Source organism: Nothobranchius furzeri, chromosome 19, assembly GCF_043380555.1.
Source record: "Nothobranchius furzeri strain GRZ-AD chromosome 19, NfurGRZ-RIMD1, whole genome shotgun sequence".
Taxonomy (NCBI): Eukaryota; Metazoa; Chordata; class Actinopteri; order Cyprinodontiformes; family Nothobranchiidae; genus Nothobranchius; species Nothobranchius furzeri.
Window position 1 is genome coordinate 22,754,280 of NC_091759.1, and position 27,240 is coordinate 22,781,519.

General features: G+C 40.6%; 5 protein-coding genes across 7 annotated transcripts; 2 read left to right on the forward strand and 3 right to left on the reverse strand.

Moving 5' to 3' along the window:
• Positions 1 to 1,243: 1,243 nt before the first annotated feature.
• Positions 1,244 to 8,459, reverse strand: tap2a (transporter associated with antigen processing, subunit type a). 2 transcript variants are annotated; one of them, XM_015974013.3, is made up of 11 exons: positions 7,707 to 8,459; positions 6,398 to 6,512; positions 6,183 to 6,313; positions 5,895 to 6,100; positions 5,575 to 5,772; positions 5,349 to 5,477; positions 4,775 to 4,963; positions 4,534 to 4,707; positions 4,096 to 4,255; positions 3,592 to 3,728; positions 1,244 to 1,674 (listed from the first exon to the last, which is right to left on the reverse strand). In XM_015974013.3, exons 1-11 carry the CDS (start codon positions 8,290 to 8,292, stop codon positions 1,462 to 1,464), a joined length of 2,238 nt encoding a protein of 745 aa, XP_015829499.3. In that variant the 5' UTR covers positions 8,293 to 8,459; the 3' UTR covers positions 1,244 to 1,461. The 2 variants fall into 2 exon arrangements, with proteins under 2 accessions (XP_015829499.3, XP_015829498.3); XM_015974012.3 differs by having other exon boundaries at positions 6,183 to 6,512.
• A 149-nt stretch (positions 8,460 to 8,608) lies between these two features.
• On the reverse strand, positions 8,609 to 11,999 carry psmb9a (proteasome 20S subunit beta 9a). Its single transcript, XM_015974022.3, has 6 exons — positions 11,779 to 11,999; positions 11,591 to 11,658; positions 11,357 to 11,488; positions 9,281 to 9,410; positions 8,982 to 9,123; positions 8,609 to 8,856 (listed from the first exon to the last, which is right to left on the reverse strand). Exons 1-6 carry the CDS (start codon positions 11,827 to 11,829, stop codon positions 8,729 to 8,731), a joined length of 651 nt encoding a protein of 216 aa, XP_015829508.1. The 5' UTR covers positions 11,830 to 11,999; the 3' UTR covers positions 8,609 to 8,728.
• A 209-nt stretch (positions 12,000 to 12,208) lies between these two features.
• Positions 12,209 to 14,480, reverse strand: psmb12 (proteasome 20S subunit beta 12). The gene is made up of 6 exons (XM_015974020.3): positions 14,338 to 14,480; positions 13,924 to 13,994; positions 13,581 to 13,712; positions 13,293 to 13,422; positions 13,081 to 13,225; positions 12,209 to 12,588 (listed from the first exon to the last, which is right to left on the reverse strand). Exons 1-6 carry the CDS (start codon positions 14,383 to 14,385, stop codon positions 12,461 to 12,463), a joined length of 654 nt encoding a protein of 217 aa, XP_015829506.3. The 5' UTR covers positions 14,386 to 14,480; the 3' UTR covers positions 12,209 to 12,460.
• On the forward strand, positions 14,430 to 17,452 carry psmb13a (proteasome 20S subunit beta 13a). Its single transcript, XM_015974017.3, has 8 exons — positions 14,430 to 14,547; positions 14,801 to 14,888; positions 15,237 to 15,334; positions 15,522 to 15,662; positions 15,755 to 15,870; positions 16,082 to 16,140; positions 16,272 to 16,423; positions 17,135 to 17,452. The coding sequence occupies exons 1-8, from the start codon at positions 14,486 to 14,488 to the stop codon at positions 17,244 to 17,246; spliced, it is 828 nt and encodes a 275-aa protein (XP_015829503.3). The 5' UTR covers positions 14,430 to 14,485; the 3' UTR covers positions 17,247 to 17,452.
• Positions 17,453 to 17,729: 277 nt separating this feature from the next.
• psmb8a (proteasome 20S subunit beta 8A) lies at positions 17,730 to 27,227 on the forward strand. 2 transcript variants are annotated; one of them, XM_015974018.3, is made up of 6 exons: positions 17,730 to 18,063; positions 18,196 to 18,337; positions 19,426 to 19,537; positions 22,544 to 22,673; positions 24,881 to 25,085; positions 26,972 to 27,227. In XM_015974018.3, the coding sequence occupies exons 1-6, from the start codon at positions 17,935 to 17,937 to the stop codon at positions 27,058 to 27,060; spliced, it is 807 nt and encodes a 268-aa protein (XP_015829504.3). In that variant the 5' UTR covers positions 17,730 to 17,934; the 3' UTR covers positions 27,061 to 27,227. The 2 variants fall into 2 exon arrangements, with proteins under 2 accessions (XP_015829504.3, XP_015829505.3); XM_015974019.3 differs by lacking the exon at positions 26,972 to 27,227 and adding an exon at positions 26,397 to 26,513.
• The last annotated feature ends 13 nt before the right edge of the window (positions 27,228 to 27,240 follow it).

Here is a 27,240-nt window from a genome sequence, read left to right on the forward strand (position 1 = left end):
GCACCAAATCTACCCCTAACCCTCTCAGGTGCAGGTGAAGATGATAAAACCAGTGTGAGAAGAAAAGACTTTAAAATCAGAGAGTCGGTTCCAGCCTCCATTTTGAAGGTGTTTAGCATTTTGCTACAAAATGGCGCCGAAAGATGTCAAAGCTGAGCTCGTTGTTAGTCGATAGAGGGAGACGTGGTTTGATGAAACACTGCAGGTGTTTCTGTTAGAGGTACCAATGCTCCACAGCAACGCTGATACTCCAGTACTTTCCAGCTTTTATTATAGAGCTATAATAAAAACCAGACCCATAAAAGCTTCTTTCATTTTCATTTGCTGCATCAGAATGTAGTTGGCAGGGGCGCCTCCAGAAAATTTTGATAGGGGTGGCCAATTTTGATAGGGGTGGCCAGATGGGGCCAAAGAAATTTTTGGGGTGGCACACAAAATTGGTCCTTGTGGTAACTCTGGGAGTATTTAGCCTGTGGCAATGTACTGCATTGCACCGTATCCAAAACATTTAAGTTAAATTTTACAAACACAAAAATTTTAGAAAAATACATTTTAGTTATTGAACATTTTACCCCAAATTTAATAAAAAAAACATTTTTTAAGTTTATTCACCTGTTGCTGTGTTCACAAAAACACATGGAGATAAAAACTTTTTTTAAATAGTGAGCAGCAGAAACATATGTATTTTTTTATACTGATTTTTTCTTTACTCATTAATTGTAATATTTTTATTTTGTTTAACAATCATGTCTTGATCAAACAAGATTAATATATGGTTTGACTGAACATTAATATGATTTGTGAACACTGGCTTTTCCTGGGGGGGGGGGGGGGGGGCAGCAATTTTTTAGGGGTGGCCATGGCCACCCCTTGGGGGCGCCCTTGGTAGTAGGGCAGCTTAAAACCATATATTATATTATATTAATTATATTTTATATTATATTTATATATTAAAACCGTATATATGTTGATGCTTAAAACCAGAACTAGAATAAACGCATTCAACTCTGACGATTGGATATAAAACCATGTGTTAGCTCAGCCAATGAAAAAGGTTCTGGACAAAAACATCTGATTGTTTTCATCTTATAATAAATTCATGATTTAAGGTTTTTTTTTTTGCCAAACTGAAACAGAAAATAATAAATCTAAGTTCATCTGAACTGATGTTGATCAAATATTTTCTTCATCATTAACCAGATGTTAAAAACATTACCGTATAAAGGAAACAGTCAGAGGTTTCAGCTTTTAGTTAATGTTTTATTTGAGATGCACCACCCATGACCTTTGACCCCTCTGATTACAAATGAATGCTCAGTGAACTCAGACATTTTTGAAATGGAACAATATGATCACACAGGAAGAAAGTGACAGGAATGTAACTTGATCCTTAAAATAAATAAACTTTTATTATTCATACAAAACTTTATTAACAAAAACCAGAAACACAGAATGCTTCTCTTAAGCCTCGACGGGTGAGTCTGTCTGAGTGAAAAGCTCCTCCCTGAGTTTATAGTAGCTCCCCTTCAGCTCCATCAGCTCCTCGTGGGTTCCTCGCTCCTTCACTCTGCCTCCCCCGACCACGACGATCTGATTGGCCTTCTCGATGGTCTTCAGTCGGTGAGCGATCACCAGCAGAGTCTGGTCCAGGCAGCTGGCCAAGGCCTGCTGGATCTGCAGGATCAGGATCATTTTATTATGTCCGCCTGGTTTCTTTCACTGATTCTCAGAATTCATTTAAACATGTTGGAGTTAACATTTATGTAAATAATTTCATGAATTCTCATACAAATAAAAGCAAAACTGTTAGTAACAAATATGAAAACATTTAGTGTTCAGCAGCTCAAAATGACACTTTCATTCATTAATAAAGGATATTTGCAAAACCAGTTAAAATAAATGTTTTATGAGACATTTTATATTCTGTTGATAATGTTTTTATTTAAAAATGGACAAAAAGAGACTTTTTACAACTATGACATTTTAGGTCAGGGGCGCAGGTAAGATTTTCAAGCTGGGGGGGGGGGACAAAGTTCCAGTGTACCTTCCCCCAAACACACACACACACGCACACACGTACACATACACAAACTATTGTAAGAGCCTTAACTAGAGCTCAGTCAGTTTGTGTAATTTCATCCAATGGTTTACAACAAAACTAACACTTTTATATATGTGTTTATGCAACAAAGCTCTGCCTGATCAACACTATCCAAGTCAGTCATTTGTTATTCTCCCAATCAATTACTAACCAAAACCTCGTGCTTTATGCAAAACACTAAATGATTTTCAGCATACCAATCTTTACAGAAAACATAAAAGCCCTAAAAAACTGCACATAAAATTTATTTTAAAAAATCAATATTCACTCATCACTTAGAGCAGTGGTTCCCAAACTTTTCAGCCTGACCAACGGATGTTCCTTCGTATTTTTACATAATTTAGAAATTTTCATTATATTTGGAAAGTTTTAATTTATATATAAATATATAAAGCTCTTTTTAAGTTTTATAGTTTACTTTTTATGATTATGTGACACACTTGACTTCCATATATAACGCATCAGCATCTGCCTCTTTTTTACAGCTTTTTTTTACATTGTTGCTACGTCTGTCACGTTTGCTGTGTTTTACCATCATTTCTACATCCATCACGTCCCAGAGAAGGCTAAACCAACACCAAACCCGACGTTTGGAGCTTGTAAACTCCACACACACCTCTCGTGCAGCACCAGCTGTCTGATGCTGCAGCAGCGTCAATCTTCCCCGACTGGATGAGTGAATTTCTTCATCAGAGTCAATATTCTGCTTCATAATCAGAGTTGGTCATTACCAGACAAAGTGATCAGTCAACAAAGACCAGACCTGCCGGCAATTATATGTTTTATCTAATATTTGCGCCCTTCATGTTGCGCACATCTCCTCCTCTCCCCGACTGGGAGCCTCTCAGCGGCGGGAGGCGATTTTCAAACTCTAAAAACTCCCAAACTTTGCTCAGCCTGAAGGTTCCACATCTCCACTATCTTCTGGTGTAAAGTAGTAACTTCATGAGGATCATATTTGTAGATGAGACTTGTTAAAGTCAGCAATTGAGGCTTTGGCACTGATAACGAGTAAGTCCCAACACTGACAACAACGTAGTGAAACTAGAACCAACACGCATAAACAGACAGATCGGTCCCGCCTGCTTACACTGTTGGTCTTTTTTAAATACGCAGTAATCGTTGCTTGCCTTTTTCGCTTCATCCTGCATCCTAGCAGCAACCACTTTGGCGCCTCTGGAGTCGGTGTTTGTTTACGTCATGCTGCATTCAATGTAATTGGAAAAAGGAGCTTCAAGCGCTTAACCTCCGATTTTGTTTTCTTTCTGGCCTTAGTGCGGGGGACGGATCGGGGTCGATCTGAATCTGGGGGGGACAGATCCCCCCATCCCCCACCCTATCTGCGCGCCTGTGGGTGATTCTTAAGCCTAGTTTTTACTCTAATTTTACAGACTAAAAGACTTCTTCACTACCCTGAACTCTACACTCTGATTAGCACAGATGGAGAAACATTAATGTTTACAAATATCTTAAAAATACATTTAGAGTACCTTATTTTCACTCTCAGTGTCCAGAGAACTCGTTATTTCATCCAGAATCAGGACCTTTGGCTGTCGGACCAGAGCTCGAGCGATGCCGATCCGCTGCCTCTCGCTCTTAGATAACTGGCCACCGCCCTCTCCCACCTCTGTGTAATAAAACAAAACACTATCAAGTTAAGTCTGAGGGTAAATGTGTCAAAATTAGGAGTCAAACTGATGCAAAAAGATAATTCCATCCATAGAGCACATTAAAACACACCACGAGGCTAATAGGTTACAAAAGTGGTAGGCTAGGCTAGGCTAATTAGGCTAATTACGACCCAAAACCCTCAAAGAACATTACAAGTGTATATTTGTTCTTTATTATTCTGCAAATTGTAAACATTTAAGTCACATTTGATATTTTTATCACCATCTTGATAAACTTATCCATCCACCTTTCCTCAGTTTGGCTAAGTTACTTCTGCCCACCGACAGGTAAAACAGGAAGAGAGAGGCGGTTGACAGGTTCACCTGTGTCATAGCCTTTCTCTAGTGTCTGAATGAAATCATGGGCGTCGGCTTTTCCAGCTGCGTCCTCAACCTCCTCCATCGAGCAGTCATTCAGTCCGTAGGTGATGTTATCTCTGATGGAGCCGGAAAACAGGACAGGCTCCTGGCTCACCACTGCTATCTGTTAGACGCACTCTCATTAGGCTTCAGAAATACAAAATAACATTGTTTCTACATATTTTAGGTCCATTCTGATCACAGAACCCACTAAAAATAAAAGTTATAGTAGTTGTTTAGTTAAAAAGGAACATATGGTTAAGAAGGAAGTCTGCAGGTTTCCTTGTTGTGCTTCCAGCTTCTTTCACAGTATTTCTACATTATTGTTTTGCTGAATTCAGAACAATTTTAAACTGAAAGAACCAAAATTCTCATCCTGAAATAAAATCAGTGTCTAAATACCTTCTTGTGGAAGAAGTGGTGGTCGTAAGACTTCAGCGGTTGTCCATCCAGCAGGATTTCTCCACCCTGAGGCTCGTATAATCGCTGCAGCAGACTCACACACGTGCTTTTTCCTTCTCCTGATGGACCCACAAGAGCCGTCATCTGACCTGGCTTCAGCTCCAAGGAAAAGTCCTGAAACAAAAGAGATTTGCTGTAAGGTCTGCCCAGAAAACATCCAAATGAAGGGTTTCTGTCTCACCTGCAGCACGGTTTTGCTGGGGTTTGTCGGATAGGCGAAGCTGAGCCCACAGTAGCTGATGCGTCCTCTCAGCTGATCCGGTTTGAGTTCTCCATCAGTGCTGATCTCAGGTTTTCGGTCCAGATAGTTAAAAACTTTCCCAGCAGCCACCACTGAGTTCAGCATGTCACCGAAGATATAGGTAAGTGTCTAAGATAACAAACATGTTGGGTATCAAGGGTTTGGTTTAAAAGCCACTTAGACTTATTATGGGATGTCAGCTGGTTTTCTGTCTGTACTGAGAACATTTTAGGTTTATTCTCCCTCAGTAGTGATTTATTCACGCAGTAGTGAGCACACAGTAAGTTCTCAGCACATGCAAGCCGTTGTTGTCTGAGTCTAATAAGAGTCTCTTTAAATAATTTATCTTTAGATAAAAAGAAAATGACTCCATTTGTATTAAAATGGGAAACAACTGTTAAATATCACTGGATTATGCTGTGTGGGTGTATATTATACATATTTATTAGAACTTCTAATGGCTGCAGTTCGTCCTCATTGAAATACTCGGCCAACAGCATCGTAGTTAACCCACCCTGATGTTGCCGCCTAGATCTGACTGGTAGATGATGAAGGAAACCAAGCTTCCAGTGGTCATCTGTCCCTTCTGGATAAAAAGTCTGCCGTAGTATAAAATAAGGACCTGCATACCCAAACCTGTCAACTACGGACATATGAACACATTCAGATAAAACAAGTTATTTATAATTACCGTCTAAACATCGTCTGATTTCCTAAAAACACACATAAAAACTTCTCACCCTCTGTGCGAGCAGGTATACTGCCCTCACAATGTCTCGGCGAGTCTTGAGGGAACGTGTCTCGTTTAATCGTTCATCATAGCGTTCAGCTTCATGCTTGTTTGTGTTGAAACTCCGAACCACCCGGATACCAAACACAACCTCATTTGCGGCCTCGTTTGTACGAGCCATGGAGTCCTGCATGGCCTGGAACAACCTCTGAGGCAGGAAGCAAAGGGAAACACACATTTACTGAAACATCTCATGATTAACAACCACGTGTTTATAATGTAGAGTACTGCTCAGCTTTTAAACCTGCATTTCCAGTTAGATGATGTTACCTGGTAGTGTGTATCATAGATGTTCTGTATGAGACCAGTGAGAGGAGTCTCCATCAGTACAAGGAAGGTGAGCTTCCATGAGAGGGTCATCATCAGGGAGATCATCCCTACCGTCTTGATAAAAGTCCTCAGCAGCACGTTAACATTCAGACACACCGTTCTCCCCATCAGAGTCGTGTCCTTAGACAACCTGGATGTGATTTCACCTGCAAAGACAAAGATTTTCTCCTAAACTGTCTTTTTTTGTGTTGCTCTGTGCTCCAGCAGCTGAAAACGTGACATGCTTACCAGTCTTTATGGTTTCAAAGAATCCAATTTCCTGTTTGGTCAAAGCCTGAAACAGCTTCACTTTGATTCTGCATGTGAACGAGCTGATGGCACAAAGTAAGACCCCCCCTCTGCAGCCGGCACTCACAGAGCTATAGATGGTATAAGAGGAAGTGAGTTGGATTAAATAAACGCTCGCTGAAAGATAAATGTTGGGATAAAACGTTATCTCACACCTTCCCATAGAGAACAGTCCCATGAAGAGGAGCGCAGAAAGGAATTCATTTAGTTGGTAATGACTGCCGAGGACGTCGATGACTCTGCCTGTGTAGAATGGGATGAACATCTCACCTGAAAAATGACAGCAGTGGTCATTATCATAAACATGTCATCATCATCATCATCATCATCATCTTAGTAACAAAACCAGTAGCTCAGCTCCTTTCTCTTAACTCAGATTTAAATGCTAAAATATGCAATAAAACTACTGAATTCAAATAAATTACAACTTTGTAATATGTTTAAACATAAATACACTGTAAACCTTAATAAGTTCACAGAACTCAAAAATCGTTTTGTAACAGATTACACAAAATATTTAAGTGATGTTTTTAAATATTTTAAGTTTACAAAAAATATAAATTACATTTGCAGTTGCCCTAAATTATTTCAACGTTATCTTAAAATTATTGATATTCCTCAACTTATAATTAGGGAGTAATTCACTCAAGATCTTCCACATTTTTAAACTTATTTGGATAATGTACTTAAAATGTTAATAATTTTACTCAAACTTGGTAAGTTGACATCACTCAAAAAATGTTGTATTGCACTAACCAAGGTAAGTTGCTGTCAGCACGGTTCACACACCCAGCCAGTGAGTGAAGCATCCAAAGACAAGTCAAGAACATCCAGTGTGAAACACCACAGTATTAATGTAAATGGAACGGCACAGTGTGGTCATTCCTTTGACCAACCTCCTCACTTATGGTGCCAACATGATATAAAAAGTAGCACCACATTTTCAGCACTGAATGAAGTAATAACTAAGAACAACAACGCCCCACAATAAGCATGCATAAACACCCCAAAATAGAACAAAATAACTAAAAACATAACTACCCACAATGCACCTCACCCACCAGTTCTTTGTTGTGACTGAAATCCACCAAAATTGCTTGTTTGTGCTTGTTTTTTCCTATAGATCCACAAATATTTTAAGAAATTTAAGTCAGTTTATTAGACACACTTTAAGTTGACATAAAGATGAATAGAATAATATAGAAACACAAAATTATAAATTATTATTTTTAGTTCATTTTACTCATTCGAGTTAAGTTGTTCTTCGACACTAAAAATATATATTTTTTCAGATTAATTAAAACGTTTGAGTTCTATGTACTCAAAACAAGGAGAAGATTGAACTAACTCAACACATTTAAGTTCTAAAAACTTTTTATTTATTTATGAGTGTCGCTACTCAATATACTTGATTATTTTCATTTACATTTGGGTTTACATATGTTGTGAACCATGTTTACTTACATAGAGCAGCCAGTGACAGGAAGACAACACCTCCAAACAGCAGAGGATAATCTGGCTTGTAGAGACGCAGGACTCTCATGAGGAGGACTCTGGATTTGTGTTTCTGCTCTTTACTCTCAGCCTCCTCATCGGTGTCCGGGATGGTGATCTCCCAGAAGAGCGCAGCACCCAGAGACGCTCCAGCAAACACCATCCAACAACGCACATCCACCACCTGGCTACACTGGCTCTCCTCGCGGTGAAGCGCCCTGGTCCCGGTTTCCAACACCGCCGGAAGCAGGCTGTGTACCGTTATGAACCGAATCAGAACCGGTGTGAGGTCTCCGAGTATCAGAAGACCAGTAAAACTTATAGCCGACCATCGCAGAGCCGCAAAGATCCACAGACGCACCAGGTTCCCAAACGCGCGGTTGATTTCTACAAATCCTGATGCGTAAAAGAAGGAAAGGTCAATAAAAACGGCTAAAATCAGAGCGAGGAGTTTGTGGCTCGTTGTTACAGCTTTTCCTGCCATTTTCAGCTGCAGCCGTCCTCCTGTGACCTGCTCTGTTACTGCAGTTTGGTCCGAACTCACTTTCAGTTTCATTTTCAGGCGACTTCAGTGCTTTCCCTCTGATCTGGGATCTCATCCCAAAACCACCATCAGAAATTCACCTGCAGAATCAGACGTGCTACATGTATTCAGTCTTTCTATTAATTTCCTTGCTGGGTGAGAAATGGGTCCATAGTAGTTGAAAATAGTTGCAACCAGATATCACTGACTGTAGGTCACCACCACATATTTAGGGAAATTTTCCACAAAAAAATAAGAATTGAAATTAAACAGAGCAGCTATAGAGACAATGTAATTGTGGCATTGACTCTGACCTGTTTTAGTCTATTTAACAGCAGAGAAATGCAAGTTTTTGTTTTTTCCATTTTATTAGAATGAATGTTTGATTTGTTCCGTTTATATTTCAAAAGCTTGAATTGGTGGAGTGCTGTGCATAAAAACTAAATGATCCAGTGAAGGTAAAAACTAGTCACTGATCAAAGAAAGTGGGAAGGTCATTTCCCAGGATGACTTTCTCCTCTGTGCTGTGTTCATCGATGGTGACCAAGTAGGCCACGCCTCCGCTGGAGCCGTCACGGCTCATCGCCAACGACAGAGCTACAGGGAGGAGAAGAGGGAAAATGGATTCTTGTAAGATCTACAAGCTTTTGCTGTTAAAGCCACCAATAGCATTAGAATATCTGGTTTTGTAGTTTAACCAAAGCCATGAGGAGACAACGTACTATTGACCACAAACCGCTGACACTCCTCTTTAGACATCCCCTTCCGATACTCAGCATCAACAAAGCCATAAACATAGAAGCTGCCAGAACCTCCAACAGCAAACGGCTGCCTGGTCAGGAGGCCGTTCAGAGTAGCAAACACCTGCAGGTTAAAGGGAACAAGTACGTGGAGAACATGAGCATCAACAGCCCTGTGCAGACTCCATAAGTGGTCTTAACCTCAGAGTCAGTTTAAAAGATCAGATATTAATATTAATTATTAACTTTTTTCTAATAGGCTACAGCATGAGTTCACAGACCTGTCCTCCTCCTCGTCTGTCCCAGCCGGCTACAATCAGATGTGCCGACAGCTCCTCCTTGTATTTGTAGGAGATGTTCCTCACCAGAGTGGCAGCAGAGCAAACCTGAGGGTCCTCATCTATTTCAGTGCTGACAGGAGATATAAGATTAGTGCTACTGTAACAAACATTATGTTGGTTTGTGTTTCACATGCAGGTGACAGAAAACATCTTCGGTTTAAAAATAATCTCCTGGAACATACAATCTAAAATGCTAAATATCAAAATCCACTTTTCAAAATAAAGTACATAACTGAGCTTGGGGGAGTTCCAGTCTCTTATATTAAAACGTGATTTTGGTCCAGTTTAGTTCATGTTTAACAAAGCCTAAACATTTTTGGAGAACAGCGTTTGAACAAATTTAGCTAAATCAAATCTAGCGCTGCACGACATTAGGAAAACCTGCGATATGTGATAAGAGTGATTAATATTACGATGACGATATTACTTGTGATAATTAAAAACTTAACTCAGGAACAAAACTAATCAAAAACAAAGAAATAAAAAAATGACAAAAAAATTCATAAAAATGAGAAAAGCTAAATCTGTGAGGAAAAGGAAAAAGAACAAGAAAAGGCAATCTGTGGATCCCGGGAAAAGCAGAATCAGCATAAAGAGCAGAACAAAGCTAACTCAGGTGTTCGCTAACCATCGGGGGCGGACATCTAACCTATAAAAACCCACCCAATTGGCCAAATGGGTGAAGAGCTCTGTTTGATTTGTTAAAAAAAACATCATGCTTCCATTTTATTGCCAGAATGCGTTATGTGTAGCAGAGGACCCCTGACCTGCATGTTTTAGTCATTTCCCTGCTACATTACACCTGAATCAATCACCTGTTCAGCAGGTAATCAAGCTCTACAGAAGTCTAAAGATCTGGTGTTGAAGAAATGTAAAAAATATGCAGGATGGTGAGCTTGAGGATGAGGATTTGACACCAGTGATTAAATTCCTTGCAGAGGTCTGTAGCAGTAATGGATGTAAGTCGTACTCGGGGGTAAACTCAGATGCTCCTGTTTCAGCATGGATTGAGACAGGATATGGAGTCTTATTTCCTGATATTGGGACATCTCTTCTCTGATTGGCTAACAGCAACACGACTCTACCTGACTGTGTTAGCTCTGCAACGTTGATGTTTTATCTCCACAAATAACACAAGCCTGGAGGAGTTCTGCTGTATGGTGGAGTTGCTAATGCTAACGGGTCGCTGCTAGCCGAGACGTTCTCTGCTGTTTCCTGGATGTTAACCCAACAACAGCCTTCCCCGTCATGAGTCAAGATGGGTGAGTCCATGAATGTTAAGTGACAATGTGACGTAGATCTGTCAGGATTTTCTACTCCTAGAGTTTCACCGTCTGTTTTCTATCAGAAGCCAATGCAGGAGATAGGTGTAGGAGACTATTCTCATGTTCAGCCTGCCTGAAATACTCAGTGACTCATTAGAATAAAAAATAATCATTAGAACATGGTTTCTCAGTGAAGGACCTCTTAAAGGGCTGCAGGGAGCTGGTGTCACCAGGTGAGAGGTGGGGGACACCTAGGACAGGTCACCACTCCGCCAATGGGCTACAAGTGGGCAAATGACACACACAGCTACATGACAAGTTAGAGCAGGGATAGGGAAATCTGGTCCTCAAGGGCCACTATCCAGCATGTTTTAGTTGTTTTCCTGCCTCCAACACATCTGATTTTAATAAGTAGGAGATTATCAGGCTTCTCTGGATGATGACCTGGTGAACAGGTGGTTCAGCCACTGAAATGAAGTGTGTTGGAGCAGGAAAAACATGGTGGGTGGACCAGGACTGGGCACCCCTGGATTAGAAGCACTAATAAACCTAACATGAATGTTTGTGAGAGGAAACCTGAGAACCCGGAGCATACACTGCATGGGGAGGCTAAGCTAACTCCAAGCAGAAAGGCTGGATTTAAACCTGCAACCTTTCAGCTGCTAACTTTGCCACCATGCAGCCCCCACAAAGAGAAGTTTATTGCACACTCTGATAGGATGCTATAGGAACAATGAGGAGTGAAAATAACCTGTGGACATCCAGCTGGTAGTTGACCATCTCAGCGATGGTCTGAGCATCTGCTGCAGATCCTGACAGAGCACAGTAGATCTTATCATGGAGTGGAGACAGTTTGTTCATCACCCTGTTGACCACTGATGCTCTGGATGGAGAGAGGAGGGAACAGAGACATTAAAACACACATTTGTACATATAAAACCTGAACAACTAGTACTGAAACATGTAGAAAAGCATATGAACTCACCCTGCAGACACTCTGGAATCAGACCCCAGCACGACTCCACCATTAAACTCTATGGCAATAATGGTCGTCTTGAAACAAACAAAATATGTCTTCATGTGTATATTTTTGTGCCTACCATGAATGATTTCATGTCTGAAGACACGGTGCACACAGAAACTCTTCAGAGGCAATAAAAACATCTGACCTACCCCTGTTTTCACCTCCTCTGACAACCATTGGGGCTCCGCTTCTCCCAACATGGCAGCGACGATCCGGCTGAGACGCGCAGGAGGACACCCGGATAGAAAATGTTTACTTAGATATGTTTTTATTGTCCGCGTTTTCTCAGTAATAAATCAGCTCTACAGTCAAACGGACTCCATTTTACTTTTCGTGGCGTTAAACCGAAATTGAAAGTTAGAATGGTCCCTCCTCTGAGGTGGAACAGCCCGTCTGATTCGCTGCTGCGCAAAACTCTGGAAGCAGATCAACCATCTGTTCGATGGCTAAATCATTTAATAAGTGCAATAGCAAAAAGCCTTTTCCAATATTAATAAAAACTGTAAAATGTGTTTCCAAAAGCAATCATTTCAACAAATCTTTAATTGTGTTGAAGTTAAATACAAATAAGCACAATTAGACAATAAAAAAGTTTTTATTCTCCCCACAGAACATGTGGAAACATTTCTGCATGAATTCACCTGATCACTTCATAGTAAAACAGTCTCACTATTGTATTATTTGCAGAGAGCTGATTTTATTTGTCTAACCGTTTGAATGTGACAGCTGTTGAGTATCAGATCTAAAACAGGAAACATCATTAATTAAAAATGTGGCAAAACAACTTTAGGAAAAGCTTCTTAAATACGTCAAAAGTAGGATGTTAAACGATCATTCATCATTAAATTTTGGCAGCTTGTCTCCAGGTACCACCACATGCTCCACCCCTTTTTCTGTGACCACCACCAGGTGAGCAACACCCCCGCTGACGTTGTCCCTGCCCATAGCCAGAGCCAGAGCTGTGGACAGATGGAGACACGAGAAGGAAAATTTGGGTCAAGATGAACACAAATACACTTAGAATTTTATGAATATGCCTCAAAGTGATTTTTTATTAGTTAATTATTAATGTTTATTTGATTTATTCTTCTGAATATTCAAAGTACTTTTTATGCTCTGTGAGAGTTTACATTTCTACTATATTCAGATTTTTATTCATCCATCAACAAAAGTGTGTGTGTGTGTGTGTGTGTGTGTGTGTGTGTGTGTGTGTGTGTGTGTGTGTGTGTGTGTGTGTGTGTGTACGTGTACGAATGAATGGGTGCAAGAGTGACTGTAGACTAAAGCGCTTTGGAGTCCTTGGACTTCATAAAGTCCCACACAAGTACAAGTCATTAAACTCATGAATGAAGAAAGTTAAACTTCTTAATTTTTTCAGAATTATTTCACGTTTTTGACTGAACTGTGAGTTCATTTACACTCTGGGACATAAATGAGTGCATTAGGAGTACCGTTGGTGGCAAACTGTAGACACTCCCCTCTGGTCATGTTGGGTTTATATTTAGCGTCGACGTAGCCGTAGATGTAAGTACTTCCTGAGCCGCCGATGGTCACAGACTGACTGGTTAACATCCCACCCAGAGACACAACGTACACCTGGGGAGGGAGGAGAACATCAGTAGTGCAGGTAAATGCTGGAGGGGTCGTGTCACCTGTTACCTACCTGAGGTCCCTTTTTTCTGTCCCAACCTGCAGTCATGAAGCCAGCCTGCAGCTCCTCTTTGTTTTTGTAGCACAGTTCCTTCAGGACCGACGCTGCTGCCATCACCAGAGGAAGATCCCCCATCTGGACGCTGTAGCAGATCCAGAAACAGGATAAAGAACTTTAACGTAACTTAGTAAAAGTTTAATGTTTGAGAGGCAAAAAGAGGAGAGACAGCTTATGAAGTACAACGTTTAATTCTTAGAGTTTACGATGATGTGTGGATTTACATGTCAGGTGTGTGAGTACCTGTGGAAGGACAGGTGGAACTTTGCAGTTTTGATGACAGCCTGAGCGTCTGCAAGTGATCCAGCCATGCAGCAGAAGATCCGGTCATGAACCTGAATCACCTTGTTGATGGTCTTGGACGAAACATATTCCCTGAACAAATTCGTGATGTAGAAAGTTCAACTTGACTTACTGGAATCATCAGAATGCTTCAATTTTTTTAACAGAAGGTTTAAATAACGATTTGGAATTTTAAAAACAGCCTTTAATAAAAAATATTATCAGCAAAATACTTTTTTTGTAATGATGAATACGTCTCAGCAGTCTTGCTGTACGTGAATCCACCCCATCACTCCATCCTCACCCTCCTATTGACGCTCTGGAGTCTGACCCAATCACGACCCCCCCATCAAAGACAGCCGCTATAATGGTGGTCTGAGGAGGAGAAAGGAGAGGGGGTGTTTACAGGCACGTTTACACGTGATCTGTTCATTCATGAAAACTGTGCGTCGCTAGGAATTCTGGGATTCTGAGTTCTAACAGCGGCGGTTTACATTAAAAAGTAAAAGTAATTTGTTTGAGTTAATATGAACACGGAACCCCCTAACGGTGGAATATTTTTAAATCTCTGGTAAATAATTAGTTTTGCTGAATTTTCTGCTTCACTCCGAAGCTGTCCAGTTATTGTTCCACCTCTTTACGCACAATCGTTTCTTCTGTGGCTCTTTACAAACACTGAAAACATAAAAAAGTAATGAGAATAAGCTGAACTACTCACCCCTGTGCTGACTCCTTTCACTTGTGAGTCCGTGTAGTGTTTCTCCATTTTCTTTCTAAAATCGAAAGAAAGAAACGAGCAGCTTCGGACGCTCCGAACAGCGACCTCAGGCGCACCGGGGCGCGTAAAGACGCACCGAGACGCATCCATGGCGCTGTCAAATGTCCTCGAAACTCCGGCGGCTGGGTTTAATTTTGACAACACTGCAAGGTATGAGCTTGTTTTTTTATGTATGATGACTTGGTGATTCTGTTATTAAGCGAATAACAACATAAAAACATCAGAATAACTACAGTTTCACTGCGATCAAAAGCGAAAGTAAATTTCTCCTGCTTGTTTACCTGTTTTTTTGATCTGATGATCCCTGCTGTAACAACGATTTTCTCTTGAGTTTTTGTCAGTACCGACCCGTTACTAACCTTTTACCCTCACCTCTCCCTGTCTCCATCTCCCTTCTGTCCAGAAATGCAGCACTAGAGGGTCTTTTTGATGGGGGACTAACACCAAAACCTCTAAAAACAGGCACAACCATCGCAGGAGTGGTGTACAAGGTGAGTACAGCAACAAAAAGCACATTAAACAACAAAAACCGTGACACTCTTACCTGTTTGATGACTTCGATATGAAATCTGGAAAACATTGTTTATTCTTTGTTCGTCACCTTCAATGTCCAAGAGGATAAACATCCAGCTGACCCATCATGGTTTGACACTGAAGCACAGTGTGTGTCTTCCACATTAAAAGCCTACAGTTTTACAAGAGAGCTGCACAAGTATTGGTATGCAGTTGTTGTTATTAGCTGAAATTGTGAATTCAAGAGTCTGTGGTGTTATTTTATCATTATGCACATGAATGTTCTCTTGGCCATGTTGGTGATCCCCTTGGCTTGTGTAACGCAGGATGGAGTCGTGCTGGGAGCCGACACAAGAGCCACCTCCAGTGAAGTTGTGGCTGACAAGATGTGTGCAAAGATCCATTTCATTTCTCCTAATATATAGTAAGTTTCATGAGTGTAAACTGGAATCTATGAGAGAAAAAAGTGTTACACATAATAAAAAAATGCCATTTTCTTTATTTTAATTTGGGTCACAGTCCTTTTTTCTGTTTTTTGACAAAATAAATGTTTTTTGTTTACTTGTTTGTTTCATTCCTGCTTCCTAATTCTTCTGTCTGCTTATCTCTAGTTGTTGTGGAGCAGGAACAGCAGCAGACACAGAGAAAACCACAGATATTCTCTCATCCAACCTCAGCATCTTCTCCCTGAACAGCGGCAGGAATCCTCGTGTCGTCATGGCTGTGAACATCTTACAGGAGATGCTGTACAGGTCCGTGCTCTGAGTGAAGACATCGTTTCAGAAATCCATGGATGTCTTTACTCAGATATGTGTGACTGTGTCCAGGTTCTGTCTTTTCTCAGGTATCACGGTCAGATTGGTGCTAATCTGATACTGGGAGGAGTGGACTGTACTGGGAACCACCTGTACACAGTGGGTCCATATGGGAGTGTTGATAAGGTGCCTTATCTAGCGATGGGTACGTGTTAAACTTTGATTCATGTGTCTTTTCTTTGATCCATTCACTGTTGGATCTTCTCCTTTCGTTGTTTCTGCAGTGACGTGCATTAAAACACCTTTCATCTGTCTTTGTGATGTGTATGTATTTACCTGTGCAGGTGAATTTATTTTCAAATTAACACTCATGACATCCAGTCGGTTTCAGATTCTTCTGCTTTGTTTTCACGCAGGATCTGGTGGTCTTGCTGCTCTTGGGATTTTAGAAGATGGCTTCAGACATGATCTGGAGGTAACACATTTGACACATGGTGAAATAACAGCTTACTGTTTAAATTAAAAACTAAATAGAAAACAACTTACTCAATCAAACCAACACGCAAAAACCAGCTTGATCTTTTTCCTGACCTTTCCTTGTCTCAGCTGGAGAAGGCGAAGGAGCTGGTGCGAGCTGCCATCCACGCCGGCATCATGAGCGACCTCGGCTCAGGAAACAACATCGACATCTGCGTCATCACCAGAGGAGGAGTGGACTACAGCAGACCCTTCCAGGAGTCAGAGTTCAGAGATGACAGGTATGAGTCTGTACTATTGGCTCTCTGGATTGAGTTGTAATTATTATTGTATTTTCAACCACATTTTTTGTCATATTGCATTTAAATCGCCACAAAAAGCTCAACAAACGTTTTGCTTCATGCAGCAGCATCAGTGTGGGTCAGCACCAGCTGCATTAAAATAACATTTTAGGTTACGGCTCAGCTTGGCTCCAGAGGAATAAAGTCGAAGTCCAGGTTAGAAATGTTTGTGCCATAACTGATTGAGAACCGAGCTTCACTGGTCACATTAAGGCCATAACTAGATCAACATTTAATCTCTAAATAGCACGACTCAGAGGTCTCATGTCCAGATAAGAGCTAGAGAAACTCATTCATGTGTTCATCTCCAGCAGGCTGGACCATTGCAATGATCTTTTGACTGGTCATCCCAAAAAAGCTGTGAAGCAGCTGCAGCTTGTTCAGAACGCTGCTGCTAGAGTCTTCACAAGAACCAAGAGAACCGAGCGCATCACTCCTGTTCTTAAATCACATTCATTATTCAAAGAAATGCAAACAAGAAACATGAGGAGCGTTTTTCTTGTGGAGCTAGAATTAAATTCTGGTTTTTTGACGAATGATTCTCACATTTGCAGCAATTTTACAATACAGATCTAGATTCACAAGCTCAGTCATGAGGAAATGTTTATGCACAATCCAAGTATTTACTTCCTTTCTTTCCCCTTCTTGTAGGAAAATGAAATACAAGTATCGTCCAGGAACAACAGCAGTCCTGACAGAGAAGGTTGTTCCCTTAAAGCTGGAGGTTGTCCAGGAAACCGTCCAGAAGATGGAAACGGTGTGATCCAGAACCAGAAAACCACCAGAACTCTTAAATCCTAATTTCCTTTAACACCAAGTTAGATTACTGACCAGATGAAGGAACATCTAAAACTTAAAAAGAACCCCAGCGTCATGCTTGTTTTTGCTTTCCTGTGATGTTGAATAACTCAGACGCTGTACTGATGAGGTTTAAAAATGGAAAAATCCTAATAAACTTTGTTTAAATTATCTTCACAGACTTTTGCTTTAATTTACCAGTCATGCATTTTAAGTGTATTGATCTCATAATGGACAGGAGGCAGGTCCACATAATTATTATAATATTATTAAAATGCAGAGTAAATAAACTTAAACCTGACTTCCGCATCTCCGGTTAGAGACTGATGACAGAAAACAAATCGTTCTCCTATTGGCTAAGAGGTTTTCACTCGTCTATTTATAAAAGTTCCCCATTTAGACCTAATGTGTTTATATTTCACCGTTTATATTATAAATAGGTGGGATTAGGAATATCTGTACCTGTTGTTGTGTGTATTTATTTAAAATGTGTAAAAAAAAGACTAAACAATAAAAGTTTGAACAAACTTCTTTCACTTTCGGATTCTTTGTCACGAACGAGGAAATAATTCCAGCGTTGTGGATCGCCTTGGTCGTTTTAGGAAATATTAAAACAGATTATTGTTGGATTACGTTCTTTAATCTAGACCTGAATGGCGCTGGTTGAGTTTAGCGGTCTTAAGCGTCTTCTCGGAGCCAGACAGACGCATCTGCTGGACCGACCCAACCATTACAGCTTTGGGACTAAAATCCAGGAATTTGCTGTTCCTGTGGGAGAAGAGGTGCGTTTTCATTTTACTGTAATCTAGAAAACACCGAAGCGACGCTCGGGTCCCGTTTCACGTGGAAGAGAAGATTAGATTACCACAAACACAAAGGTCTACTACCAGGTTTAGTTACATGTTTAATTCCAGCCTTCAGGGTTCCTGAAGTCCTGTAATCAGGAGGGAGGAGTGAGCATCGACCTGGACCATGGGACCACCACCCTGGCCTTCAAGTTCAGACACGGGGTCATCGTGGCTGTGGACTCCAGAGCTTCAGCTGGATGTTATTTAGGTAAATATGTGTGTCTGACGCAGAGATGAGCCTTTAGTAAGAGCTAGAAGTCGAGCTTTGAATTTGAATTAACCTAGTTTCTAATTGCGTGTACTTGTGAAACATTGGATTTTTAAAAAATCAAAAGGCTGTTACACCTCAGGTGCATCCACGTGACCTCAAGCAAAGGTAATCAAGTGACTCGAGCCCTCTAAATCCACCCAAGTCATCATAAGATGAATATAAATTCACCATTAAACAGAAATGCAGCAGAAATGGAAAATCGAAACCATTTTGGGTTGGGATGCACCGATACCGATACTGGTAAATGATAAATGACCCGCACTTGTATAGCGCCTTTCAGAGTAAGGACTCCAAAGCGCTTTACACTACAGTGTACCATTCATCCATTCACACACACATTCACACACTGATGGTGATGAGCTACGATGTAGCCACAGCTGCCCTGGGGCGCACTGACAGAGGTTGATACCGATACTTATCGGCACCAATCCAGTATCGGTATCAGCACCAATACTGGAATCAGTACCTCAGTATCGGTGCCAATACCGATACTTCGGTATAAGTTAACCGATACCAATGCAGTTGCTTGAAAATGGATTCACTGTAACTTGTCATTTCTGTTCACCAAATATTTTAGTTTTGTGATGATTTCTATTAATATATTTTACTTTTTATCTACCTCACAGTCTTTTCCTGGAAGAAAATAAAATCTGTATTCCAAATCATTGCATTTTATTGGTGTGGTAGAAGTATCGGTATCGGTAATTGATATCGGCGAGTACTCAGATCCAAGTATCGGTATCGTATCGGTTTGGAAAAAAGGGGTATCATTGCATCCCTAATTTAGGGTATTAAAGGGTAAAGTCCTCCAACATCATTAGTTACCTCTTACCTGAGCTGGAGACCTAATGTTTCTGTTCTGAACAAGAAAAGGATTTGAAACATCAAAGTGTGGCATTAGTATACATAGATAATGCAATTAACACATGTTTTTGTGAGGTGCTGCTGTTATTCTCCTAATGCTCAGGCTTGATGTAATAATTGTAATTAAATGTGATTATTTTCTAATTGTGTCTGTGCTGCAGCGTCTAATGATGTTAACAAGGTGATAGAGATTAACCCGTACCTGCTGGGCACCATGTCGGGCAGCGCTGCAGACTGTCAGTACTGGGAGAGACTCCTGGCCAAAGAATGCAGGTCTGTTCTGTTGTGTTTACAATGTTCTCTCTACACATCACCAAGGGTGCCCCCAAGGGGTGGCCAGGGGTGGCCATGGCCACCCATAGAAAGGTGCTGACCCCCCCCCCCCCCCCCCAGGAAAAGTCAGTTTTAATAAATCATATTCATCTTCAGTCAAACCATATATTGATCTTGTTTATTCAAGGCATAATTGTAAAACAAAATAAAAATAATACAATTAATAAGGAAAGAAATAATCAGAATAAATAAATTTATAAATAAAAAATATTTTCGGCTGCTCACCATTTAAAAAAAGTTTTTATCGCGATATTTTTTTGTAAACACAGCAACAGGTGAGTTAACCTGAAAAAATTGTAAATTTAATTTGGAATAACATTTTAAATAATTGAAATGTACTTTTCTGAAATGTTTGTGTTTGTAAAATTTAAGGTAAATGCTTGGATACGTACTGCTTTTTTAATAAATATTAATAAAGGAGCAATGCAGCGCATCACCACAGGCTAAACTCTCCCAGAGTTACCACAAGGTTCATTTTGCTGTCCCACCCCAAAAATTTGTTTGACCCCATCCGACCACCCTTATCAACATTTTTTGGAGGCGCCCCTGATTATCACACCTTTTACCTTCTGCTGCAGGAGGGTTGTAGGATCAGTCCCGGCTTCCAGCAGAATTCTGCTGTTGTGTTCTTGGGCAAGACACTTAACCCTTCCTGACTGCTGCTGGTGGTAGGAGGGACCAATGGTGCCTGTGCTCAAGAGCCCCACCTATGTTAGTGTGTCCGAGGGCAGCTGTTGCTATTGTAGCTCATCACCACCATGAATGGATGAATCATACACTGCAGTGTAAAGCGTTTTGTAGTCCTCCAAATGTTAATGCAAGTGTGGGTTATCATTCTGTCTGCTGATAACACAGTCACACTCGGACAATCAGAGATGTCATCCTTGCTCAACTGTCTTCTTTTGTTTGCGCCAAATTTGTTCCACTGAACTTATAAACAAAAAAAAAAAAACACAGTTACCTACAAAATTAGGTAAACTTACTCATTTAGTAAGGAGAGGGGAGATTTTGTTACTTAACCCAAATTCATACCAGGTGCATCTGATTACAGAATGACTCATCTCCGCGGTAAAGAGAGTCCATTCAAATCTGTGGTTTGAGTCTCATCAGATGTTTCATGGAACGTTTCTGATGTGTCCCAGAAGCGTTGTGCCGCACCACGGCGCTAAAGAAAGGATTGTGTTCTACTTTCTGGGATGCACCAAACTCCATAGTTAAAGTGAGGGTCAATGCCTGGGTGGAGACATGTTTCATCCACACTTCCTGTTAGGAAAACACTTCTGAAAGAGGCGTGGCCTGGCGGACCGAGAGAGCGGCACTGAGGCAGCGGTAGACCGCACCCCCGTCAACCCCCCCGCGTGCGCTGTCGGAGTTTCTCAATCTAAAAACGAGTTGTTGCACGCAAGCACGCCCTCACATGAGACTTACCGCTCAGGAGAAGAGCAGACACAGATTCTTCAGCATTCTGGAGGACTTCCTGTTAACCACGATCATTAGATGAAAAAGGGAGGAGGGTCATTTTTCAAGGAGGGAGCGTCTCAGAGAGCCAGCATGGTGAGTGGCTGAGCCAGGTGGAGGTGTGGCAGCCTCACCTGGAGACCAGTGCGGTGCAGCCACGTAGTCGTTTGGTGACAACGTCACGTTTTTCAGCTCAGCCATCAGCCACAGCTGGTCCTACATAAATGTGAAGCAGAGTTTTAACCTGAAGATGGAGATAGAATTATGGTTTTGGGCTGAAGTATTACATTTAAAGTAAGTTGCACTAAACTGCCACACTAATGATCACACATGTGTACAGCACCATTAGACACTCATCTATACAGGTTATCAGCAAAAAAATGTTAATTTAGGCGTTACTTGCTCTTTAACATACGGCTAGACAGGAAATAACACAGTACCAATGTAAAGCATCTGGTAAATTTCAAAATAAAACTCAAATTCAGGGTTGCAATTCCTTAACTATGTAAACATGACGTCTTTACTGGTGACTGAAAGGCTCATTTGCTGCCTGCATTTTCTGAGGAGCAATGATGTGGCCCAGCTGCACCTCATCTGACGCCATCGTGGGAGCTGATGTGCCACGTAGTAGCAAGTAAACTATTTGGATTTGATTACATAGTGTAGTAGTTATTTTAGTCATTTGTTTAAAGTGGCTATTTATTTTAAATACATATTTTTTAAGGTTGACTTGTACAGTGCTCAAGTCAAGTGTGGACTGGAGTTTTAGATTTTCATTTTGATAATGAAGAAAACAAGTATATGAGAAAACAAGTGGTGTTTCTTTGATTTGTTTACATATTGTTTATGTTTTGAATGTTTGGATTTGTATCATTTAAACCTGCACTGACTACTGTAACACGTTCCAGAAAAAGAAGCTATTTGTTCCTTTACTTGTGAAAAGTTGCACTTTTGCTAAGGCTTTGTGTTATTTTAGGTTTAATAAACACTGTTAAACCTTTTCAGAACTAGTTCAGTTTGTGTAGAACAGGACTATCAATGCTTTCTGAACGTATGCAACACCGTTTAAAAAATACTGCGATAATACCGAAAACCGTGATAATTTTGGTCACAATAACCGTGAGGTTAAATTTTCATACCGTGACAACCCTACTGCACATGCACCTGGTGTGAATTGGGGGTTAATCCTGCTGTATTGAGCTAAGGCCCAAGAAGAAGGGTTGAGCAATGTTAGCCCACTTTTCTAAAAGCTGTGTTTATTAGAGCCTGCAATCAAACTTGTGGTCTGGATAAAGTTCAGTACTGCTCCTTCCAACAGACTGACAGTATTGACCCCTGAAAGGATGGAACTGCGTGTAGCAGGATAGGAATCAGTCAGAAAACAGAAGGAAAACTGCTGCCAGCTCGTTTTCCATCAAATAAACACGTCTACCTGTCTAATCAGCCCATTTTCTGATTATCACCCTGTCTTATTCTGATTTCCTGCAGGCTGTACAGACTGAGGAACAACCACCGCATCTCTGTGTCTGCTGCCTCTAAGCTGCTATGTAACATGATGCTGGGTTACAAAGGCATGGGCCTTTCTGTGGGGAGCATGATCTGTGGATGGGACAAGGAGGTGCTGAAACTTTTAAACTCAACAACAGGTTTACTGATGCAAATAAATATTCAGAGCTTTAAAGCAGTGCTTACTCAAAGCTACACAGTTCCTGCTTTATAAATCACTCTTGCTAAAAATGTGGATCTAGACATTTTGGATCCCATCCCGCCTCCTACACACCTACTTTCTGCCGATAAATGCAACTCCTGAATATTCTGCATATAAACTGGCTGATCTGTGGCATTTCACAGGTACAAGTTTGAAAAATGTAGCTTTGAGTCAACATTTGTATCTCAATGGCTGCTCCGCCAGCCTCCTAGCAAGGGCCAGAACTCGTAGAAAAATTTGCATATTTTCACTTTTTTTCTTAAATCACTAAGTTTGCTGTTTTGTACACACGTATGTTTTAAATCTCATCATCAGACGGACTCAGTTACATTAAAGCAGAAGGAAACAGCAGTAGCCAAAAGTGTTGACAGAAAAGGCAAAGACAAGCTTTGCTGCTCTGCATGTAGAAAAGAACTGAAAACAGTGGGATTAGAAAAGCAGCGCAGAAGGAACGTAACCAAGAAGAACTTGAACACATTTGGTTTCCTGATTAAAAATGACTTTGTTTGTTGTTTCATTAGTTCTCAGGTTGACCGGCACACTTTTAATGCATGATTTAAAATGTTTGAAAAGCTGCGTTTTTATTTAAACAGGCATTTAAATGATGAGTTGTTAAAAGTTGCACATAGTTTGTAATAGTTAAAGGTTCCAGGTCATGCTGTTTTAAGTCCGAGAGCAAAGCTAGGCACAGTATATGATGAAATATTATCACTGGCACTACTGAGATGTCAGTCATCTTAAGTATTAGTTGTTTTTATCAGCCTGATTTTATACCCAGATATAAAACGGTTTGTTTCAGTGAGGCTCCGCCCACTCTGCCTTAGCACACCTACAACAGCGTCTTAGTCAAGTCAACTGTTGTATTGGCTATGGTCTAGCAGTTAAACCACCTCATCTTGTGTTGCCATGTGCCGGTTTGACCCCCGGTGTCGACAATAATTTATTTAGCCAGCTGAAGCAGACTCCATTTTTTTATATTTCAATTTCACTGATTGTTTTCTGCAAAATATTTTGTGTCTCTAAAGATCTTTGAATTTGGTCATTTCAAAGCAGCATTTTAGTTGATTAACTCTGCTCACCTCACATGGACTCACACTGGCTAAACAAAGAAAGAAAGTAAAAAAATAAACAGATTAGTAATTATATTTTAATGACTAGAACTGACTGATTTTAATGACTATATTTTAAATGCTATATTACTATAGTATACTGATTTTATATATTATATAAGTAGTTGATGGTTCAGCTGATTACAAATACAAATCATAATTGCTTATCATAATGCATCCATAGTCTCCTTGCATACAACACAATTTAAAGTGGATGGTAAATAAAATGAATAAATAAATAAATAAATAAATAAATTAATTAATTAAACAAAAGACTACACAAAATAAATCAGAAAGAAAGGCAAACAAGAATAAATTCAAACCACAATACATCCATTTACATCAACTTCCAAACTCTGTTACAAACCATTTCAATAAATGTATCCAACCTGGAAAAAAAAACTTTCCCAATAACAACATTGGCCTGTAGCTAGAAAAGCTATCTCTACTCCCAAACAATGGAATCACTTCAGCAATTTTCATGCTGTCAAGGAAGACTCCCGTTGAAAGTGACAGATATATGTAAATGGACCAATTACAGACTATTTTATAGTCATCATGTCCAAATCCTCATAATCTGTTGATTGTTTTCTTCCACAATTTTGTACAAATGTTCTAATTTATTCTTTTTCTACTTTGTCAAGGAAAGTATTATTGACATTATTTACTATTGTCCTAAAGCTATCTTCCACAATTGATTTACCCAACAGATTTGCACCAACACTTACAAAAATAAGTCATTAAATTCATTAGTGATTTCTTTAATATCATAAATGTCTTTATTCACCATGGCAAAGCAATCTGTGCCTCCTGATTTTGTTTCTTCTATGTTAGTCATGTTAATTATTCCCTATGTAGCTCTTGTGGCACCTTTGTTCTTACGTAGTAGGTCACTATAAAAACACATTTTTGTTCTGTAATTATGGTTCTTAATCTTTTATATATATATCTTCTCCGTCTTTTATTAGCAGTTTAAAGAAACTGAGTTAATATTTGTGTTTTCTGCAGGGTCCAGGTTTGTATTATGTGGATGATGACGGGACTCGTCTGTCTGGTCGGATGTTCTCCACCGGTTGTGGTAACGGCTACGCCTACGGCGTGGTGGACAGCGGCTACAGGGAGGACATGACCGTCGAGGAGGCGTACGAACTCGGCTGCCGCGGCATCGCTCACGCCACTCACAGAGACGCCTACTCTGGTGGAGTAGTAAACAGTGAGTAATCTTTAGTGATACTTGATTTTATATTACTTTATTTTAGCACAAGGTATTGCAAACAGATACCATTAACTGCACAGTCAGTTATTTTGTCCAAACTGGTTTCTTACTGGTTGCATCAATCAATAAAATTTCTTTGAGAATGAAAATATTTTTACTCCAAAGAAAAAATATAACTACTGGGAATTTTAGCGACTGACATCTAGGCGTTTTATGTTTTCAGGGAAGTTAATTTATGAGCTATTAACTCATTCACTGCCAGCCATTTCCTGATCAGAAAAGCCCTTTGCTGCCAGCGGTTTTCAGCGTTTTTTACAGTTTTTTTAAGGGTCACAGAACATTGCGCACTAGGATAATGTCAATGACAAAACTACCAAAACAAAGAGTAGACTCACCTCTTGCATCAGGAATAATCCGCACGCTTCGAGCATTATCCTTTCTTTCATAATCTGTTGCCGAATTGTGATCGGCAGAAGCTTTTCCGGTTCGCGCCTCACTTTTTTTTTTTACAGCAGTGGCCCAAAATGACCTCCTAATGCTTGGATTTTCTGCTTCCTGATCTCATGATGTGTGACATACGTGAATGAAAATCGGCTTTCGAGTTGGGATGTGTGCTCTTACAGTGCGGGGGCTCATTCTGACGCCCACACTGTAAAAAAAATGCAAATGACGACTTTAGTCGTCATTGGCAATGAACGATTGGATTTAAAATGACGACTTTTGTCGTCATGGGCAGTAAATGAGTTAAGTCATCTTCTCAGATGAAGTAATTATGAAGCTGTTACTCTCACACTGCTGGTTGGACCCAAGCTGCAGGTGTGGAACCAGGAGGCAGGCAGGTGCACTCAAAAGTCCACCCATCCATTTCAGCCGCTCATCCGGAGTCAGGTCGCAGGGACAGAGAGGGCCGGCTACTTGGTTCAGTTCCTCCGGGGGAATCCCAAGGTGTTCCCTGGCCAGCTGAGAAACTTCCAGCATGTCCTGGGTCTTCCTTCCCAATCAAAAGTATTTTAATAAAAGTCAAAAAAGGAACAAGAGGGAGCTAAAGCAGGAAACAGTAGGAGTGAAACAGGGTGTATCAGAAGGATCGGTGAACCAGAGCCACTTTGATCCTGAGGGAAATAATTATTGGGACAGGTGAGTTGATGGGAAACAGGTGTGAACACTTTAACTGGGTGCTGAATGACTGTGGGTCGGAATCTGTGTGGCTTCCACACACCCCTAAGATCATTGAGTCCAATCAGAGCATTCACACCAGCTGCGGTGTGGACCTGTGAAATCTTTCTACATGGTCTCTATTTTTTCCAGACGCTGCACGACGCTGATTGTCATGAAGTCAAAGAAAGTACACGAGTCAGACAGGAAGTGAGACGTGTGGCAGCGAGACGCATCCCGTTTATTTCACAATAAAACCTGTTGCATCATTCTGTCGGCTTCTTCTGTTATTATTACATTTATACCAGTTCACTGTGTATGATTGTTCAAGAGGACGAGTGTGGCTGCTGTGTACCAGTTCCTCTCTACACAAGTAGTTGCTGTCGTGAACTCACGAGCAACTTTCCAGAGATGCTCCAAACTGGATCTGCAGTCGGGGGAAATGGCGATCCATCCAGAAGCCGTACGGATTCCAGTCTGCATTCGTTCCACTCTGGGTGTAAATAAAGCTTGATAGTTACATCAAGCAGCTGATTGATGTGATTCCCATCAGCTATGAGATGGTTATAGTTCATGTGCATGTTAGCAAAAATGTACACATTTGGGGGGGGGGGGGGGGATGTACAGGAGAAGAGTGGTAGCTGTAGTTTGAAAACATTTTTTGAACGTGAAATTATTTTTTTGTCTTCCTGCTGATGTACATGCATGTGTTTTTTCTGTGTGTGTAGTGTACCACATGAAGGAGGACGGCTGGATTAAAGTGTGTAAAGAGGACGTCTCAGAGCTGATCCACCGCTACAGAGAGGGAATGTTCTGAGATCAACATTTTGTTTTCCACCGATGTTTAACTGGAATGGCACGTGTGGACGACCCTAACCGTTTCTCACAAGCTAACTGGTTCAGAAAGGATTTTGCGTTAGCTAAATAAATAAATAAATGACCAAAAAAAATACACGTCTCCCAATAAAGACTGTTGCTAAATTAGTGTTTTGGTCGT

Bases quoted from the DNA above. Each gene is read 5' to 3' on its own strand.
- psmb13a (XM_015974017.3), top strand. From the start codon at position 14,486: ATGGCGCTGTCAAATGTCCTCGAAACTCCGGCGGCTGGGTTTAATTTT. The intron at 15,663-15,754 runs GTCCGTGCTCTG...GTCTTTTCTCAG, and splicing joins TTACAGGAGATGCTGTACAG to GTATCACGGTCAGATTGGTG. The intron at 15,871-16,081 runs GTACGTGTTAAA...GTTTTCACGCAG, and splicing joins GGTGCCTTATCTAGCGATGG to GATCTGGTGGTCTTGCTGCT.
- tap2a (XM_015974012.3), bottom strand. From the start codon at position 8,292: ATGAAACTGAAAGTGAGTTCGGACCAAACTGCAGTAACAGAGCAGGTC. The intron at 5,478-5,574 runs GTGAGAAGTTTT...ATATGTCCGTAG, and splicing joins TATACCTGCTCGCACAGAGG to TTGACAGGTTTGGGTATGCA. The intron at 1,675-3,591 runs GTACTCTAAATG...CTGATCCTGCAG, and splicing joins ACACTGAGAGTGAAAATAAG to ATCCAGCAGGCCTTGGCCAG.
- psmb8a (XM_015974018.3), top strand. From the start codon at position 17,935: ATGGCGCTGGTTGAGTTTAGCGGTCTTAAGCGTCTTCTCGGAGCCAGA. The intron at 18,338-19,425 runs GTAAATATGTGT...TCTGTGCTGCAG, and splicing joins TTCAGCTGGATGTTATTTAG to CGTCTAATGATGTTAACAAG. The intron at 19,538-22,543 runs GTCTGTTCTGTT...GATTTCCTGCAG, and splicing joins CTCCTGGCCAAAGAATGCAG to GCTGTACAGACTGAGGAACA.
- psmb9a (XM_015974022.3), bottom strand. From the start codon at position 11,829: ATGTTGGGAGAAGCGGAGCCCCAATGGTTGTCAGAGGAGGTGAAAACA. The intron at 11,659-11,778 runs GTAGGTCAGATG...GTTTGTTTCAAG, and splicing joins CAGAGGAGGTGAAAACAGGG to ACGACCATTATTGCCATAGA. The intron at 9,411-11,356 runs GTTATTTTCACT...ATCTCCTGTCAG, and splicing joins TACCAGCTGGATGTCCACAG to CACTGAAATAGATGAGGACC.
- psmb12 (XM_015974020.3), bottom strand. From the start codon at position 14,385: ATGGAGAAACACTACACGGACTCACAAGTGAAAGGAGTCAGCACAGGG. The intron at 13,713-13,923 runs GTGAGGATGGAG...GAATTTGTTCAG, and splicing joins TCCAGAGCGTCAATAGGAGG to GGAATATGTTTCGTCCAAGA. The intron at 12,589-13,080 runs GTACTCCTAATG...ATCTGTCCACAG, and splicing joins TCTACAGTTTGCCACCAACG to CTCTGGCTCTGGCTATGGGC.